Source organism: Crocuta crocuta, unplaced genomic scaffold (assembly GCF_008692635.1).
Source record: "Crocuta crocuta isolate KB4526 unplaced genomic scaffold, BGI_CrCroc_1.0 scaffold35, whole genome shotgun sequence".
In the NCBI taxonomy this organism is placed as follows: Eukaryota; Metazoa; Chordata; class Mammalia; order Carnivora; family Hyaenidae; genus Crocuta; species Crocuta crocuta.
Genome location: NW_027530625.1, coordinates 5,768,473 through 5,785,703, shown reverse-complemented (window position 1 = coordinate 5,785,703; position 17,231 = coordinate 5,768,473). Strand labels below are relative to the sequence as shown.

The 17,231-nt window shown below is 60.9% G+C and overlaps 2 protein-coding genes across 5 annotated transcripts in view; one reads left to right on the top strand and one right to left on the bottom strand.

The window, feature by feature from the left end:
- Positions 1-4,494, top strand: part of CRAT (carnitine O-acetyltransferase) — a 13,148-nt gene extending 8,654 nt beyond the window's left edge. For all 3 annotated transcript variants that reach the window (XM_077768367.1, XM_077768366.1, XM_077768368.1), the window contains 8 exons: positions 175-353; positions 860-960; positions 1,349-1,468; positions 1,627-1,749; positions 1,835-1,970; positions 2,338-2,400; positions 3,149-3,286; positions 3,607-4,494. In XM_077768367.1, the coding sequence (XP_077624493.1) occupies positions 175-353; positions 860-960; positions 1,349-1,468; positions 1,627-1,749; positions 1,835-1,970; positions 2,338-2,400; positions 3,149-3,286; positions 3,607-3,822 (1,076 nt within the window). In that variant the 3' untranslated portion in view covers positions 3,823-4,494. The remainder of the gene's footprint in view (positions 1-174; positions 354-859; positions 961-1,348; positions 1,469-1,626; positions 1,750-1,834; positions 1,971-2,337; positions 2,401-3,148; positions 3,287-3,606) is intronic.
- A 3,969-nt stretch (positions 4,495-8,463) lies between these two features.
- DOLPP1 (dolichyldiphosphatase 1) overlaps positions 8,464-17,231 on the bottom strand; it is a 9,185-nt gene continuing 417 nt past the window's right edge. The window contains exons 2-8 of one of the 2 annotated variants that reach the window (XM_077768364.1): positions 13,975-14,075; positions 13,642-13,726; positions 13,444-13,543; positions 13,129-13,227; positions 12,445-12,573; positions 11,909-11,998; positions 8,464-9,975 (exon numbers count right to left, since the gene is read on the bottom strand). In XM_077768364.1, the coding sequence (XP_077624490.1) occupies positions 9,939-9,975; positions 11,909-11,998; positions 12,445-12,573; positions 13,129-13,227; positions 13,444-13,543; positions 13,642-13,726; positions 13,975-14,075 (641 nt within the window). In that variant the 3' untranslated portion in view covers positions 8,464-9,938. The remainder of the gene's footprint in view (positions 9,976-11,908; positions 11,999-12,444; positions 12,574-13,128; positions 13,228-13,443; positions 13,544-13,641; positions 13,727-13,974; positions 14,076-17,231) is intronic. The other variant, XM_077768365.1, reaches the window with a different exon arrangement.

Here is a 17,231-nt window from a genome sequence, read left to right as displayed (position 1 = left end):
GATTGCAAGGCAGCTATGCTCACCACCATGCCACCAATGCTCCAGGGCCCTGTTGAGTGTAGAGCTCCAAAGCCCTCGCCCAGCACCAGGTGCATGCTCTGGAAGCTTCCATCCGAGGCTTCCCCAGGCTTGACATTCGCCCCCATCCCGCACCCCTCCCCCATGCCTCCACAGACAAGGTGAACCGGGAGTCAGTTCGCTCCATCCAGAAGAGCATCTTCACCGTGTGCCTGGATGCACCCATGCCCCGGGTCTCAGACGATGTGTACCGCAGTCACGTGGCCGGCCAGATGCTGCACGGGGGTGGTGGCAAGCTCAACAGCGGCAATCGCTGGTTCGACAAGACGCTGCAGGTGTGGATCCGGCGGAGACCTGATGCCCCCGCAGGACGCACACCCAAACTTAGCCCACTTGGGACTTCCTGCCCCCGGCCTGGGCGTCCCTGGCCTCCCAGCTAGTAAAGCAGGTGGGAAGTCAGCAGGTGGACGCGGCTGTAATTAACCAGGCAGTCAGCCTGTCATTACTGGGCCCAGCCCAGAAACCACTGTCACCTCTTCTGCACATCAGAGAGAGCTAGGATGCGGGGCCAGGCAGAGCGGCACGGTCGTGGCCCTGACTTTCCCGCTCTGCACCTGTAAAATGACTCAGGGACTCAGTGAGATCTGTGAGTATGAGACGTGCTTGCTGTGGCCTGAAATGGGCCTGAGGCCCCTGGTGAGTGTTAGTTGTTATTAATAATAACAATAATAAAGTCAGCATAACCCCTGAGATGGCTTCAGTGAGGCCCTTCCCACGGGACCCAACCAGCAGAGTGTGGCTCCAGGGACCGGGGGCTGATGGGTCCCGTCCCCTTCTCTAGTTCATCGTGGCCGAAGACGGCTCCTGCGGGCTTGTTTATGAGCACGCGGCGGCGGAGGGGCCCCCCATCATTGCCCTTGTGGACCACGTCATTGAGTTCACGTGAGTGTGCTTGTCCCACCCTCCACATGGTTCCCGAGCTCCTGGTGACAGGAGACAGTTGTGGGGGAACGCCATTCTCCCTTGTGCCAGGGAAGGCTTCAAAGGAAGACAGAAGAAGGCAGGGGTTTAGAGCCCATCTGACCTGGTTTGAGTTCTGGCTCTGCCGCTCCCCAGCTCCATGACCTTGGACAAGTCCCTTTCCCTCTCCAGGCCCCCTCCGTGTGTGGTCCCTTAGAGGCTGGAGTGAAGGCAGTTTTCTAAACCCAGAGTCTCCCCAGGCTGGCTCCCTCTGGCCTCAGGAACCCGTGCCCTGCACCTCAGTCCCAGGGATGCAGCCAGGGACCCCTGAGGCCCCAGCATAAGCCTGAGGCCCCCGTGTCCTATGCAGGAAGAAACCCGAGCTGGTGCGGTCCCCCATGGTGCCCCTGCCCATGCCCAAGAAGCTGCGGTTCAACATCACCCCTGAGATCAAGAGCGACATTGAAAAGGCCAAGCAGAATCTCAGCATGTAAGTGCGGTGCACTTGGGCGAGTTGAGTCGGGGGAAGGAGCCGGGCCCCTTGTTCCCGGGGACTGCCGTTGCACCTGGCTGGCTCTGAGACTGCTTCAGGGGTTGGCTGGGGCCACCTGGTGCCCCCTCCTCACCCACCTCTCTCCCACCCCCCAGCATGATCCAGGACCTGGACATCATGGTGATGGTATTCCACCATTTTGGGAAGGACTTCCCCAAGTCGGAGAAGCTGAGCCCGGACGCCTTCATCCAGATGGCACTACAGCTGGCCTACTACAGGTGCGCCCCGCCTCGCCTGCCCACGACCTGGGGCTGGGGGGGGGGGCACCTCCCAGGGGTGCGCTCAGCCCCCTCTCCCACCCAGGATCTACAATCAGGCATGTGCCACGTACGAGAGCGCCTCCCTGCGTATGTTTCACCTGGGCCGCACCGACACCATCCGCTCAGCTTCCACAGACTCCCTGACCTTCGTCAAAGCCATGGATGACGCCAGCGTGTCGGTGAGAGGGCTGGGGTGAGGGCAGGCAAGCTGGCCTTGAGCCATCTCCCTTCCTGTGTGTTCTGTCAGTGCACATTGATTGAGCGCCTACTGTATTCCCCCGTGGAGTCATGAATTTGGCCCTGACCCTGAGCTTCCTGGCAGCCAAAGGCATAAAGACGTTCACTCATCAGCAGGGAGCATCTGCCTACATCTCAGGCCTTGGCTGAGGACTGACCGGAGGGATGGGCGGGCCGGGTGGGGGGGCCGGCAGTTTGGGCTCCTGCTCTCAGAGAGTTCGGATCTTAGTGCCGGGCAGAGCGGGCCACCCCGGGCGGGCAGCAGGAACAGAGAAGGAACACACACTTCAACTACCCCGCCCCTCTTAGGAGCACCAGAAAGTGGAGCTGCTGTGGAAGGCCGTGCAAGCCCACCGAGCCTACACAAACCAGGTGAGTGAGCCCCTGCTGTCCCTGTGTGCTTGACCCTTGTCGTCTCCCAGCCGTCCATCTCCCCGTCTGTCCCAGCAGCCGCTCACCCTTGGCACGAGCCACCCCTCCCCAAACCATGGGGCACCTGGGGCACCCGGAGGAAGGCCGAATATACTCATTTTAAAGCTGGAGAAACTGAGACTGAGCCCAGTGGCTTTGGTGGTCCCAGATTCGCCTCTGCGTCGTGTGTCATGCTCTCTCCTCGGTGGCCCCAGAGCCCCGGGTGCTGAGGGTTTGCGTGGTCTGTCCGACAGCGGGGTTCCTGGCCTCTGACGGCTTGGGCTGCAGTCAGGGACGGGAGGTCTAGGTTCCCATCTGGCTCTGAGCACCTGTGTGTCAGGCCCTGCCCATGTTACATACAGAGGTCCGTTTCGATGTCACTGCTACCCCGGGAGGGGAATTCAGTACCCATCCCCATTCTGCAGATGAAGACCCTGAGACTCCCAAGTGACCGGCCAAGGCCCCGTAGCCAGGATGGGGCCAGGCCACCCAGCTGCAGGCCTGTGTTCTTAAAGGCTACACTGCCCCTCCCTGGGCAGGTCCCCGAGCCTCAGTTTCCCCATCTGAGAAATGAGGGCTCTCCTGCCTAGACCCTCTGGTCTCGTGACTCCGAGGCACCACTACATGGAAGGGGGGTTGCTGCCGCAGGCTTTTCGGGAAGGCAGGGATGCCCCCGTCAGCCCCTGCGGCTGACGGTCCCCTCCCACAGGCTATCCGCGGGGAGGCCTTTGACCGGCACCTGCTGGGCCTGAAGCTGCAGGCCATTGAGGACCTGGTGAGCATGCCTGACATCTTCATGGACACGTCCTACGCCATCGCTATGCACTTCAACCTCTCCACCAGCCAGGTGGGTCACCGGCCCGGAGCCATCTGGCTTCTCCTGCCCCTGCCCACCTGCCCAGGTGCCCCAGGGTGGGACAGAACAGACCCAGCTGCGGAGTACTCAGGGTCAGGGGCGCCTCAAGGAGGGAGCAACTAAAGCTCCCTCGGGAGTGGCGAGGGGGCCCCCCAGAGGGTGGTCCCAGAACTGCACCCCCAGGAGGAGGAGTAACCTGCCGGCTGGAGAAGGGGAGAGCGGACCTCAGGCGGGGCACAGCGGAAACAGGGAAGGGCAGGCTGGCTGCCCCACGGGGTGGGACAAGAGCCTTAGTCCCATGCCGTCCCCAGGTCCCTGCCAAGACAGACACAGTCATGTTCTTCGGGCCCGTGGTCCCCGACGGCTATGGCGTTTGCTACAACCCCATGGAGACTCACATCAACTTCTCCGTGTCGGCCTACAACAGCTGTGCGGAGACGAACGCCGCCCGCCTGGCGCACTACCTGGAGAAGGCTCTCCTGGACATGCGCGCTCTGCTCCAGCACCACCCTCGGGCCAAGCTGTGAGCGCCCTGTGCTCAGGCCTGCTGGTGTCCCGGCCCAGCTGCCACCGGGGCTGGGCAGCCCACCAGGGTTCCACCCCTCCGCTCTGTACCGTCCCCCACCCCCGCCCCGGGCCCCGCAGATCTGCCTGAGCCAGGGATGGACGGCACCCCCAGTGGGGCCTGCAGGCCCGAGCCAGTGCCTTCCGTGGAGCTCAGAGCCTAAGCAGGACATCGAACCCAGGTGTCGGGTGTGTCCCCCCAGGAGCCTTCCTGCGGGGACAGGAACCAGTAGAGCCTGTCCCTGTCCCTCCCCAGATTAGCAGGCTGGGAAGTCCTTTTCTTGCGAGCTCGGCTCTCGCCAGCCTCCACCCCCGCCCTCTGCACTGCTGAGCTGGTGTCTGTACCCCAATCCCCATCCCCAGGCTCCCAAGGATCTAGAGACAGGACTATCGGGGGCTCTAGCCTTCCCCAGGGCCAAGGTCAGGGTGCAAGGTGTGCTGGTAAGCGAAGCCCAAGGCCTTGCCTCCGCCCGCCCTGCGCGGCAGCATGACCTCCCCCTGCCGCGCTCCTTCGGATGGTGTGGCCGGGGGGCCCCAGCTCGCCCGCTTCCGTTCAGCTCGACTCCTGAGCCACTTTCATGGCTGTGTCACAGTAACACGTGAGGTGATTAATAAAGGGGAGATTTGTCAGCGAAGAGGTGTTTCAGCCGAGGGGGCAGGCAACGTGGGGCACACGCCTGGCTTTGCCTTCTCTCAGCATCCCCTGCATCTGGGAGCCGTTGTCCAAGCAGCCAGTGGGTCCAAAGGCTCCCAGAGCGGCCAGGAGGAGGGTCCTGGGGCTTAGGCCATGGAGCCACGGGCCAGTGCCACCCGCAGGGCGCTTGGCCAGGAAGGGCACCAGACCCGGGGCTGCAGTCTCCACAGACGTGGGCCTCCCTGTCCCAGAGGCTGTGAGTGAGAACGACCCTCCCCAGGGGCCGTGGGGCCTCCTAGCTGTGTTGGGTGAGGCGGTGTGTAGCTGACTCTCCAGGCTGCCACCCCCACGCGCCACCAACGGTGGTGGCCAGGCAGCCTTGCTCACCCTGGTCCCGCCCCGGGGGGCCACCCGGATACCAGGTCACACAGTCTAGCCAATCAGAGCCCTGTACGTGCCCCTGACCTCCCACACCCAGCAGGCCCGGGGTGTCCTGCCCCCATCGAGTAGGCTATTTGTGGAGAGAAGTCTCTCCCTCCAGGGGATACTGGCCCTAAGGAAGGCACGTGGGGACCCTCAGAGCAGGAGGCCAAGGGGGTGAGGATGGGAGAGGCCACTGAGCCTGGGGATGAGGTGACCCAGCTGACTTGTGACAGTCACGTGAGGGTGGAGGCCTGTGGTCTTCTCCGTTTTTCAGATGAGGAAACTGAAGCTCAGAGAGGCTCAGGTCACCAGGCCACTAAATGGCAGAGCAGAGGTTCCCAGGGGAGCCCCTGTAGCCTAGCCCAGCCCGCAGCCCCAACACCACACCCAGTCAGACAACCCAGGGCCATGGGCGGAGAAAGGAGCAGGCTGTGGGTGGCAACCGGCCCAGACCCGAACCCATGAGCTAGTCATGAAGGACAGAGGGCCCCGGCCTAGGAGGCACAGGGAGGTACCAGCTGGACCGGGGCACTGACTGGGTGGAACTCACAGCCACACAAGGGTGGGGACTGAGTCCTGTTCTCTGATGAGGCTGAGGGAGGGCATGCTCCTTTGCCCCAAGTCCCCGGGGAGGAGGGGGGCCGAGATGATGGGAGTGGTTGTTGCCCTGGGTCTGGCCTCTCCTCAGGCCCCCAGGGCCAGCAAGGTGGGGCAATGCCAAGGGAAGGGGTGCGGGAGTGCCCTCTCGGGGCCCCGAACTAGAAGACCTGGGAGAGAATTCCCCAGCACGCTGCCTCTGCCCTGCCACTGGGGCGCTTAGGCTGGCCCTTGACCTTGCTGTGCCTGGGCGTCCTCATCTATACAGTGGGAGGGGTGCTGCTCCCTCTGGGGGCTGCTGGGACTCGCAGGAGCTGAGAGTACCGGGTGAGCCCTGCCCAGGGCGGCAGGGGTGCAGGGGGAGTGAGCCAAGCCGAGGATGGCGCCCCGACAGACGCCCGGGACTCTGGAGGCTCAAGTGCTAATAAGAACTGCATATAAAGCGGGGCGCCTGGGTGGCTTAGTCGGTTAAGCGTCCGACTTTCGCTTAGGTCATGATCTCGCGGTTCGTGGGTTCGAGCCCCACGTCGGGCCCTGTGCTGACTGCCAGCTCAGAGCCTGGAGCCTGTTTCAGTCTGTGACTCCCTCTCTCTCTGACCCTCCCCTGCTCACGCTGTCTCTCTCTCTCTCTCCTAGAAATAAATAAAACATTAAAAAAAAAAAAACTGCATATAAAGCAAGACCTCGCTCCCCCAAAGCTGTCCTTCAGGGGTGAGGGCATCCCCTTGCGTTTGAGAGGTTACAGGCCTCGTGCTACAGAGGCTCCCTCAGTTTTCTAGAGCCAAAAAGTACTGGTTGGGGAAGACACGGTTAGCATAGACACCCCACCCCAGTGTCATGCGGGACGCATGGAAGTCCCCTGGGGGAGGGGGGAGGTAAATCACCCACTTCTACAGGATCGAGGTTTTAAATCCACCTGTCTAGATGTTACACCAGTAGGCACTTGCATCTTGGGAAACAAATTCAAGGACAACNCCCCCCCACCCTGGGAGCAAGCAGACCCTGAGGCTAATGAAGCAGATAAAGAACTTGGCTTTGCGGGTGGTGGCGGGACTTTTTGTGGCTTGTTTGTATTTGCAAAATACGAGTGAAAAAGGACAGCTGTAAGTATATCTTGTGCAATAACACATCATTCAATTTGAACACGGAAGACAATGAATGAACGAAGCTCACTTGGTTTTCTGCCTAGATCCCTAAAAGTTTGTCCAGATTGGCACGAACTTGGTTTGGGCTCTCTTCCCTGGGAAAGGGCGGGGACTGGAGCCTGCCAGGTGAGGCGAGTCCGGGGCCCAGGGGAACACATGGCTTTCTCCCCAGACGGTAAGGAGGGAGTTTTAGGAAGATGCCGAGGCATGGGTTGAGAGGGCCTGGCTGGGCTGGGGATGGGGGGGCTGAGTGGGGAGGCTTCACTGCCTCCAGGGAGGGCCCGGCCAGTGGCGGGAGACCGACATTTCATTTCAAACATGTTAATAGAGTAGAGTTGGTGAGGCTTGGGGACTGGACTGAAGGGGACAAGGAGGGGTAGGGCTGCCCGAAGACGGGGATGGTATGCAGAGATGGGGCGTGGGGAGGGCTGTCGAGGGGAGTGAAGGCAGCAAGCCCACTTGGGACTCAGGGACCCCAGGACTGGTCAGCCCCTTTCCTCTCTCTGGATGTCACTCCTGTCCTCTAGCTTGGTTCTCTTCAACTGAGTCTACGTCTATTGGGTTCTTGTTTCTCAGCTAGTGTTTTTTTATTTAAGAAGTTTTTTTAAGGTTTCTTCATTTTTGACAGAGAGAGAGAGAGCATGCACGCACGCACAAGTGGGGGAGGCAGAGAGAGAGAGAGAGAGAGAGAATCTGAAGCAGGCTCCAGGCTCCCAGCTGACAGCACAGAGCCAGATGCAGGGCTCGAACCCACAAACCAAGAGATCATGACCTGAGCCGAGGTTGGACGTTTAACCGACTAAGCCACCCAGGCGCCCTTCTTTTATTTTCAAGTTTTTAAAAATTCATTTAAAAATCTGCCAGAGCTCACTTTAGTTTCCTGTTCCGTACAGATTACTTTAAGTTAGCCTTTTATTTCCTTAAAACAGGAAAGACAATTTAGCCTGTGCCTGCTCGTTCCAGCGCCACGCAGGTGTTTACGGGTCTGCCTCCGTGGCCTGCTTCCCGCTGGTTCTCAGTCACAGGGCTGTGACTTTTGTACCTGGGTCACCTCGCTCTAGAGCTTGTGCACCACAGATATAAAACTATTCCCACCAGCAAGTCTGGGGTGAAGCTTCCTGCGGAGACCTGCTTCCTCCTGCCGGGCACCCGGGGGGAGGCCGCGGGAACCGAACTAAAGGTTCTGTGGACCCGGTGGGGACCCCGTCCCCGCCTCCAAGCTGCTGGGAGGACAGACGGTTCTGGTTCGCCCTGACCCTGAGGGGGGAACAGCGCTGCCCTGTGGCATCTCCGCTCTGTGGACCGAGGAGGACACTGCGTGCCCGGGGCCAGCCCTGGAGTCTGACTTGTACCCGACTCACTCCCCCCCCCGCCCCCGCAAACACCCAGCTCCGTGTGCAGTTCGTTCTTGCGAAGGAAGATGCTCACCCGTCCAGGCGCTCGAGAAGAGCGGATTAACTGGGGAGCGGAGGTGACGGAGGCTTAGGAAGAGCACGCTGGCCCGGTCCTCGAGGGCTGTCACACCGAGGGGGATCGGACCGAGTGCGACAGCGCCGCGGGGCAGAGACTAGGAAACGGGCAGGCTTGTAACTGAACGGCAGGCGTTGCGGTCGCCTCAGACCCGGCTGGGAAACGTCCCAGAGGCCGTTCAAACCCCACGTCTGGGGCCTAGAAGGGACTGGAGGTCTTGGAGATGCTTGTGATTTTATGGTGCTCACCGTATCCTTGCCCCTCACGGTCACATGTCCCCAAGGCCGCCCACCCCAGGATTCCTCTCGCGAGCTCAGTCACCGCGCTCAAGCCGCCAGAGTTCAAGATTTTATTTTAAAACAATAGTAAACAATTTCATTGATTTTTCTTAAATCAAACCACCTCACACTTGGCTTGTCTCAGGCAAAAAGTAGAAAATAAAAATAAGGGGGGACGGGGAGGAAAATGTGGGGACTGACCAACCTTCCCCAGAAATAGGCCCCTGGTCCTGGCATCCGGAATGGCTTTTGGACACGGTCTTGAACAAATGAGAAAAGAAAGCACCGGAATATTGTGCTTTAGCAGCAGGTTAGGAACCTCCACAAAGAAAAAAGGCGGGGGTGGGGGCACAGAACACAGGTCCGAGCCGCGCGGGTCAATTCTCGAAACTTCCAAAGAGTCTGGAAGCATCTCTTCTCCACAACTCTCCTTGAGAGTTAGGCTTAAGAGATCGGGTCCCACGCTGCACGGTGGGGATCTGGGCACCGGCACCCCGGACACAGGCTTAGGGGTGCCCCAGCAGGTGCCCCAGCTCTCGGGAAGACGTCAGGAAGGACAAGGGAGCGTTGAGAGCACATGGAAGGAAGGGAAGGGAAGGGAAGGGGAGGGGAAGGACAGGGACGTCACGCACCCGCGGCTCCACTCCCCTCCCCCGGCTCCTGGTTCCTCTGCCCTTTGTTCGGGTGGAGATGAAAACTAATGGCTGCTGGATGGCAGGAAAAAAAAAAAAAAAAAAAAAAAGCTGTAAACAGCCTGGGTTTGCTCACCCACATGTGCAGGCTCTTTTGTCAGAAGGGGACCATTGTCTTGGGGACAGGGGACCGGAGAAAGCCCTTGTGGTGCAGGGTCGATATGGGGTAGAGAACAATGATAGCAGCCGCCAGATGCGCGCGCTCTGGGCCCTGCCCCCCAGACGAGGAAACACTGAACGAAGTTCTGGAATGGCATTGGTGGCAGGGAGGGCGTGGGGGTGCTCATCTCCTGGGCCCCCAGGCCACCTCTCGGGCCCAGGGAGCGGCGGTCTGTCCCCCGGGCCCAGGGCCCAGGGCCCCGGGAAGCTGACTGCGGCCCCTCCTCGGTGTGCAGGGTGTCCGGGGCAGAGCAGGTGGGCCCTTCCCGCCCCTTCTCCAAAAGCCCGTCTGCCTTTGACAAAACCAAAAAATAAATAGTGTGTATTTCTCACGCCCCCTGGGTTCCCCAGCCCCGCGACCAGAGGCGCAAGCCCCCCTCTCCGCGCCACACCCTGGGGCCCATGCCGAGGGCGCTCTCCGCCCGACCAGGGGCCGGCAGCAGCACAGCGAGGGTCTCTGGCCATGTGGCCCCCTGGCAGCAGGCCCTCCGGGGTCCCGGCTGAGGGGCTGGCTTGGCCCTTTGGTCCACCTTGTTCATTAAAATCAAAAGAAGAAAAAAAAGGCTCCACTTGGTGACTTGGGTCTGTAGAGGTCTCTGCTTCATCCCTCTGTCATTCTGGCCATCCTGCAAGGTGCCACGCGGCCCAGATCCGGAGGCTGGACCCAGCCACACTCAACGGTCACTGTAGCTTTGTCCCCAGCTTACGCTGTCTGTTCCTGCAAAGCGGGGGGCGGGGGGAGTCAAGTGTGAGGATTCCTGGGGGGTGGGGTCAAATGAGGGGACTCCTGGCATTCAGGGACCCATGCCCTCAGCTGTCCCCTCCCCATCCACAGTCCCGTCAGAATGGGTGAACGCCCACCCCGGTGGCCCCAGTGGTTGACTCCAGCTCCTGCCCTGCGACCTGGCATGTGGCCCCCACAGAGGAGCAGTGTCTCCGGCCCGTGACGCCTTGGTTCTGGAGTTCAGGAACAGAGCCAGGAGACTGGGGCAGAGGTGGGGCCCCGGAGGAGAGACCTGAAGCCAGGGGGACCCGGCTGGAATCCCGCCCATTCTGGGGATGACAGATAAGCCAGGGTCTGTTATCAACTGAAACAGACAGAAGAGAGCGAGTTCTCCACCTGGAAGTGTGTAAGCAAAGGTGGAAGGACTGAGGGACGTTACGCAGAGAATGTGGGTTATCTGGCTGGAGGAAGGGCTACATCCGTGACGGGCCCAGTGACCCGAGGGAAGCAGGGATAGTGTCCCCCATCTTCCTACAGGCCTCATCGAGGCTCAGAACGGAGAATGAATGGACCTGTTCTAGAGTCCCATTTAAAATTCAGAAAACGAGGGCGCCTGGGGGGCTCGGTCGGTTGAGCGTCTGACTTCGGCTCAGATCATGATCTCGCGGTTCGTGGGTTCGGGCCCCGCATAAGGCTCGCTGGTGTCAGCACGGTGCCCGCTTCAGATCCTCTGTCTCCCCCTCTCTCTCACGCTCCCCCTTCCCCTGCTCACAGTCTCTCAAAAACAAAAATTTAAAAAAAAGTTTTTTTCAATTTCAGAAAATGAACCGTGCCCACAGATGCCCAGCCCCAGCCCCCGTCTCCTCATTCCCTGAGCTCCAGCCACATCGGCCTCTGTCTGGCAGACTCACCAAGTGTCATCCTGCCTCAGTGGCTTTTTGGAGCTCTCTCCCCTCTGCCAAACCCAACTACAACAGGCNCAGGAGCCCCTCACAGGCCCTCAGGCCCAGGGCACCGATCACACAGACAGGTGCTTCATTCCTCGTGTCCCCCCTGCCTGCCACGACCATCTCGCTCTGTCCTCCCCAACAGCCTGGCACAGAGCAGGTGCGCGCAGAAAATCTGGTTGATGAAGGCAGGTGGCAGCCAGCCAGGTGGGGGAGGGCCGGGCCACGAGAGGCCCCCGCGGGGGCCCTTCCACCCATAATGGGATTGGCTGCCTTAACCCCCTCAAATCCCCTTTCCTTGTGGATCCAGGACTTTACCCTTAAGCTCATTAGGATAATGTGAACCACGATGCACCAGACACATTTCTCTGGAGCTGTGACACCCTGCCCCAGCCTGGCCGCCCCTCTGCCTCCTCCAGGAAGCCTTCCAGGCTTACTCTGGAGCCTGGCCTCACCTCTGCTTCCCTTCTGAGCCTGGAGAGAAACCAGGCCTTCCCCAGACCAGCCCAGGATTTGGGGTGAGTGGAGAGGGATAGTCAAGAGGCTCCAAAGCCCAGCTTTGCCCCCACTTGCTATGCATTCACAGGCAGTCCCTAACTTCCTATGTCTCGGTTTACCCACCTATAGGAAAGGGTCTACACTAAACAACTCCCAGGGGTGTCCACATTCAGCCTGAGACTCTCGGCTGCCTGGCCATCTGGTTCTGGACCACGGAGGCTACAAGCACGGCTCGAGGCCAGACAGCCTGGGTTCCTTGCCAAGCTCCCCCACACCCTACCTCTGCAAGTCCCCAGCCAAGTGACTCCCTCTCTCTTCCCCTGAGCCTCAGTTTCTCCTCTGTAAAGTGGGGCCCAGGGGAGGTTCAATGAGGTAGTATAAGCAAAGTGCTTAGTCAAGTGCCTGGCTACTGGGGAGCCCCCCCAAAATAGGGGGCCCCACGGAGTTAGGGAGTCCCCCAGTGACTGCTGCCCCCTGCTCACCTGGCTTCTGCCCGGGTTACTGTGTACTCGAACCAGAGCACGTTGGGAATGAGGCTCGTGTCCCGGATGAGGAAGAACTCCGAGATGGGCCTGCAGAGATAGATGCCCACAGAGCCGGGGCCACGTCAGGACGCCAGCCGCTGCCAAGCGAGACCCCCCCGCCGGTGCCTGGGGCTGGTGCTGCACCCTCCCCCACTGCTCACAGAGCCTCTGGCCGGCCTGTGACCCAGGAGCTGCTGAGAGACCGGGACATGTCACCAGTGTGACCTCGGGCAGGGGCACTGCCCTACGGCACGCACAGCCCGCCAGGCCTCGGGCTGCTTCCTAAGTCCCGAGAGCCTAGCTGGGGACTGAAAATGGCGCCTTGGCTTACGGGCCTGAGAAAAGCCCTGGGGGAGGAGGGCACCAGGCAAGCAGAGCCTGCAGTCCATGCCCACCGGAGGCTGGGACGCTAGGGCCCTCCCGGGGAGGTGGGGGGGCCGAGTCAGGAGGCTGAGGCGGGGGGGCGGGCAGCCACAAGGCCAGGAGGCAGTTACCAGGCTGCTATCCTAGGGAACAGCGGGGTGAGGACCTCCTGGGTGAAGACGAACCAGGCGACGGCCATGAGGCTCCCAGCAAGGGCCCCATAGAGCACCTGGCTCCACGTGTGGTACAGCAGGTAGACCCTGGGCCAAGGACAGAGGGAAGTTCATGAGAGCCAGCCGGCCACAGGCCCACACGATCGCCCCCTGCCCAAGTGCCGGCTTCCCGAGGACCTATGTGCACACATGGTGGGGGGGGGGGACCACACGCAGATGGGACAGCGTCCTTGACCACACAGCCTCCAATCTATTTCCAGAAGGAGGCAGGGGGATGGACCCCAACGGCTGCTCCCCCGACCATAGGAGTGAAGGGACAGATCGGCTGGGATTTGCCTTCTGTTCAGCCTTCAGCTCTGAGTTTGTCTCCAAGAAGCTCCTGTGGGACCCTGGGGCCAGATGGCTGATGTGTGCAGGTGTCCCCAGGACCTTGGGCTCAGCCAAGAGAAGAGCGCGAGGCCTGGGCTGGAAGGGGGAGCTGGAGCCCTAGCCCTTTAAAACGAGGGGCCTGGGAACCCCCTTCCCAGCACTGCTCTACAGGTTGTGGGGACTCCGGTCCCCGCGGAGGTCCAACAGGGACCACAAATCCAGTCAGACCCCAGTGGGCAGGGCGGGGGGTAGGGGCTCTCCCTCCCTCCGTACCTGCTATAGGAGACTAGAAAGGCCGCGGTGACGAGACCCAGGGAGAGCACGTGTCTCCACAGCAAGTCCAGGAACCTGGCGTTGTTTGTTTGGTGCATTCTGGGAAAACAGGCCTGTCAGACGGCCTCGGCCCACAGGCTGGAGCCCAGGCCTCCCCTCACCCCCAATCCTGCTTGGACATCTCTTCCTTGATGCAGCTCCTCCCACCCCTGGCAGCGGCCAAGCCCCAGGGGCGTCCAAAGAGCTGAGAGGGAGTTCCTGGCAGAGGCCGGCCTGGGCCAGTGCGGGGCCACCCCGGCCGGAGCAGACGCTTACCTTAAATACAGGAAAAGGCAGGAGTAGACGGAGAAGAACCACATGAACTGGGAATGACTGGAGGGCATCCCGTACTTGTTGCTCACTGCCTCGTGGGGGCCTGGGAGAAAGAGAACGGAGCAGGGTGGGAGGATGCGGGGCTCCCGGGGCATCCTGACCGGGGGACACCCCCCCCAGACCCCATGGCCCAGGCCCTACCTCCACAGGGCCGTGGCTCCTGTATGACGTGTTTGATCAGCCAGTTGACCCCCTCGTTCAGCGCCAGGCCCCCGAGGAACGAGATCTGCCAGGAAGACGTGTGGTCAGCTGGGCCTCTGTGCCCACTGAACCACCACCCAGGCCCAGAGACCGTGGCCCCTGACTGAGCCTCCCAGTCCAACGAGTCAACCACCCGGACCCGGCCAGGGCACCTCAAGAAAGGTGAGGGCAGGGAAGGCAAAGCGGGGCGGTGAGATGGTGCGGAGCCCCTCCTCCCTGGCGAGGGGGCAGTGGAGGAGCGGCGGAGGGGCGGGCAGGGACGGACTCACTCACCGTGTGCAGCTCCCGCTTGAATATGATGAGGGTCACGAAACCAACAATGACAAACACGGGGCTGAGGCTCAGGTAGGCAAGGAGGTGGCCACAGAGATCACCTGGGGGGGGGGCGGCGACAGACAGGGAGAACAGGATGAATGAAAAACAGTAGTCAGAAGAGGGGCCAGCCCCCAGCCAAGTCAAGTGGGGCCTGAGCCACCAAGAAGGCCCCAGGAGGGCCCAAAGGGCGGGACCAGGCAGCCGTGGACGCCTCAGTCAACTAGCAGACCAGACCAACTCAGGCATGGGCACGAGCCCTAACATACACAGATCAGAAGTTTAAAGCAGGTGCCTTTGCTGGGCCCATTCTGTAGATGAACACACTGAGGCCCATATGGGTTGTGTGACTTGTCTGAAGTCACACAGCCAGAAGGAGGTGAGATCTGGACTAAAATCCTAGCCTCTGGCCTGGTCCAGGTAGTAAACTCATCCTCCAAAGTGGGAATTAGAACCCAGCCTGGTCTGAACTAAGAGGCCAGGTCTCGGATCTGGAGGCGGCCGGGCAGGCACGTAAGTGCCTCTGGAACACGGGGCCGCACTGAGGCTGCCCCAGCCGAGCCCTGGGCCTCGGGACCCTCGGGATCGTCTCCGGACATGCATGCCCTGGACCCTGCAGAGTCCGACAGGGACCAAGAGAGGAGGGGGGAGAGGCTGCTTTGCCCAGCAGGGCAGCCTTACCCCTGGCAAGAAATTGGCTACTTTCTGCTTTTTCCTCTCCTGACAGGCCTGGAAAGGAGGCCGTGCAAGGATTGGGAGCCCCTTTGAGAGCTGAGGACACTGAAGCCAAGAGACAAGAGCCACTTCCCCCCCTTGGTTAATGGCAGGGCTGACAGTGAGTCCAAAGCCTTGCCATTAGACCAGGCGCTGCATGGCTACCCTAGGGTCAAAAGGCATGCCGTGGTTCAGGGTTTGGTCCCCGCGCCAGAGAAAAAGGGATATTAGGACGCCCGTCTTACAGCTGTGGGAGCTTTGAGAACCTGGCATGGGAAACGGCCCGCACCGCCAGCCTGGCTTCACACGGGCAGCAGGAAGGTGCCCATGCAGGGCGGAGCCCAGAGTCCAGGCTGAACAGATAGATGCTCACACACCCGGCCTCACTCATATCTATCCACGGTGGGACGGGCTTGGAAGAGGCATGGGCTCGGAGGATGGGCCAGCAAGCCTGTGTTCCAGGGCTGGGGCAGCCCCAGGCCCACTGGATGACACTGGGTGACGCTGGGTGAGGCCCTCCCCTTGTCTAGGCTCTTGTCTCCTCAGCCACCTGACGGCCTGGTCCCTTCTGGCTCTGAGATCCTGGGTCTCTCGGCTGCCCAGCCGATGCCCGGCCCGGCCCGCAGCCGGCGCTGCGCTCGAGCCTTCCCGCAGGTGCTGTGGACACTCTGGCCTTGTGGCCCTCTGATCTAAGCCCCTCCGTGGTTCTCTCTGCCCTTGGGATGAGTCCCGTCTCCGCTCAGCTCGTCAGGCCCTGCAGTCCCGAGCCCGCCTGCTTCCCTCCTACCTCTCCCCGGTTCCCAGGATGGGACTCTAGCTGCCTGAATGCTCCTGGCCCTGTCCCACTTGACCTTTGCACACACGGGCTCCCCCAGTCAAGATGCTGCCTGGGTTAACGCGTCATAAATTAAGTACCCACCACAGGCGAGAGAGAGAGAGAGAGAGAGAGAGAGAGAGAATGTTTCTGCCATTGCAGAGCTTTCTAAGTCTGTGGGGGAATCTGTAACCAGGGCATCGTTCACGATGCACTCGTTACTGTAGACACGGGCCCAGTGTCTGTCCCTCTAGGCGGTCGGCTCCGGGAGAGCAGGGCGGGGTCTCTACACCCTGCTCAATCCCCCAAGCCCAGTACAGCATCTGGCACTTAATTAGGCTCAAAAATGATGCTCAATGGGTAGAGAAGGGGTGAAGGAAGCAAGGATCGGTGCCGTGAAGGCACGAAAGGGGCCAGAGAAGAGTCAGCAGGGGCCGAGACCCCGAAGGCGGCCCCCAGGCTCACCGAGGCCCCTCCTTCAGGCACCCATGGTCCCTGCAGAGGGTCCCTCATCACAGCCTGTGTCATGCTACTCGTGAACACCAGGCTTTCTTCTCGTTTGTGAGCACTCAGAGAAGCTAATCAGAGGCCAGGGAGGGGGAAATCATGAAGGTACTGAGGCCTTAGGCACGTTCCTTCCCCTCTCCAGGCCTCGGTTTCCCTCATATAAAAGAAAAAAGTGGGTTTTCTTCATAGTCCATAGCAGCAGGGAGTTCATGGGCCTGTTCACCATTCTAAACGCAGAGCTAGCCCTGGGCCTCGCGCTAAGGATGTGCTCAGCTCCTGAATGAGTGCTGGGGATAATGGTGGGTGAGTGGGCAGGCAGGCAGGCAGGCAGGGTCCCCTGCCTGTAAGGGCTGCCCCGCCCCCAGTATAACCCAGCATACTTAGGGCCAAAGTTCCCTGGCATCCCGCCCTGGGGCCGTCAGCAGGGCCAGGTTCTCACAGCTCTGCACCGGAGAGCAGCCAGAGCAGCCCCCCTCCTGGGGGCAAGCAGGGCTCCATGAGGGGCCCCCAGCCTCACCCAATGCCCAGTCATCCTACCCAGGGAGGGTGGGTCGGGCTTGAGGGTCCTGGGAAGCTAATTTTAACTGCATTTCCACGCGGAATGCTTACGGTGTGCCAGGCACGGTACTCAGCACTTCTTACACCTCATGTTATTTGTCTCATCACCACCCGCAGGAAGGCACGGTGATCACTCCCACTTTAGAGATGAACTGACTGAGGCGCGGAGAGGTGAAGGCATTTGCACCAAGCCTCAGCCTGAACTTGAGCCCAGATGCCTCTGAGCCCGAGCTCTACACCACTCTACCAGCTTCCAGAACGGTCGCTAAAGGACCTCTCACCTAGAAAACCCTGCACTTCCAGAGACGCATCTGATTGGGAAACTCCTGAAGTCAGATCCCAGGGGCCGCCTGTCCCCTAACCCGGTTCCGTCTGTTGCGGGAGCAGTACCCTGCTCAGGCACAAGTACTCCCAACAACGAATAGCTTCCCGGCCTCGGTTTGCACACTCCCAGCAATGGGGAGCGCTTTGCAGCCCCAAAGCGCTGTTTGAAGGAAACAGGCACTCCCTGCACGCCGAGGAGGGAGTCTGGCCTCTCTGACTCCGGGGAGGGCAGGGAGGAAGGACCCAGGTCCAGGCCAGTCATCCTTTCCCGCCTCGCGCAGACCCCAGCCCCATTACAGCC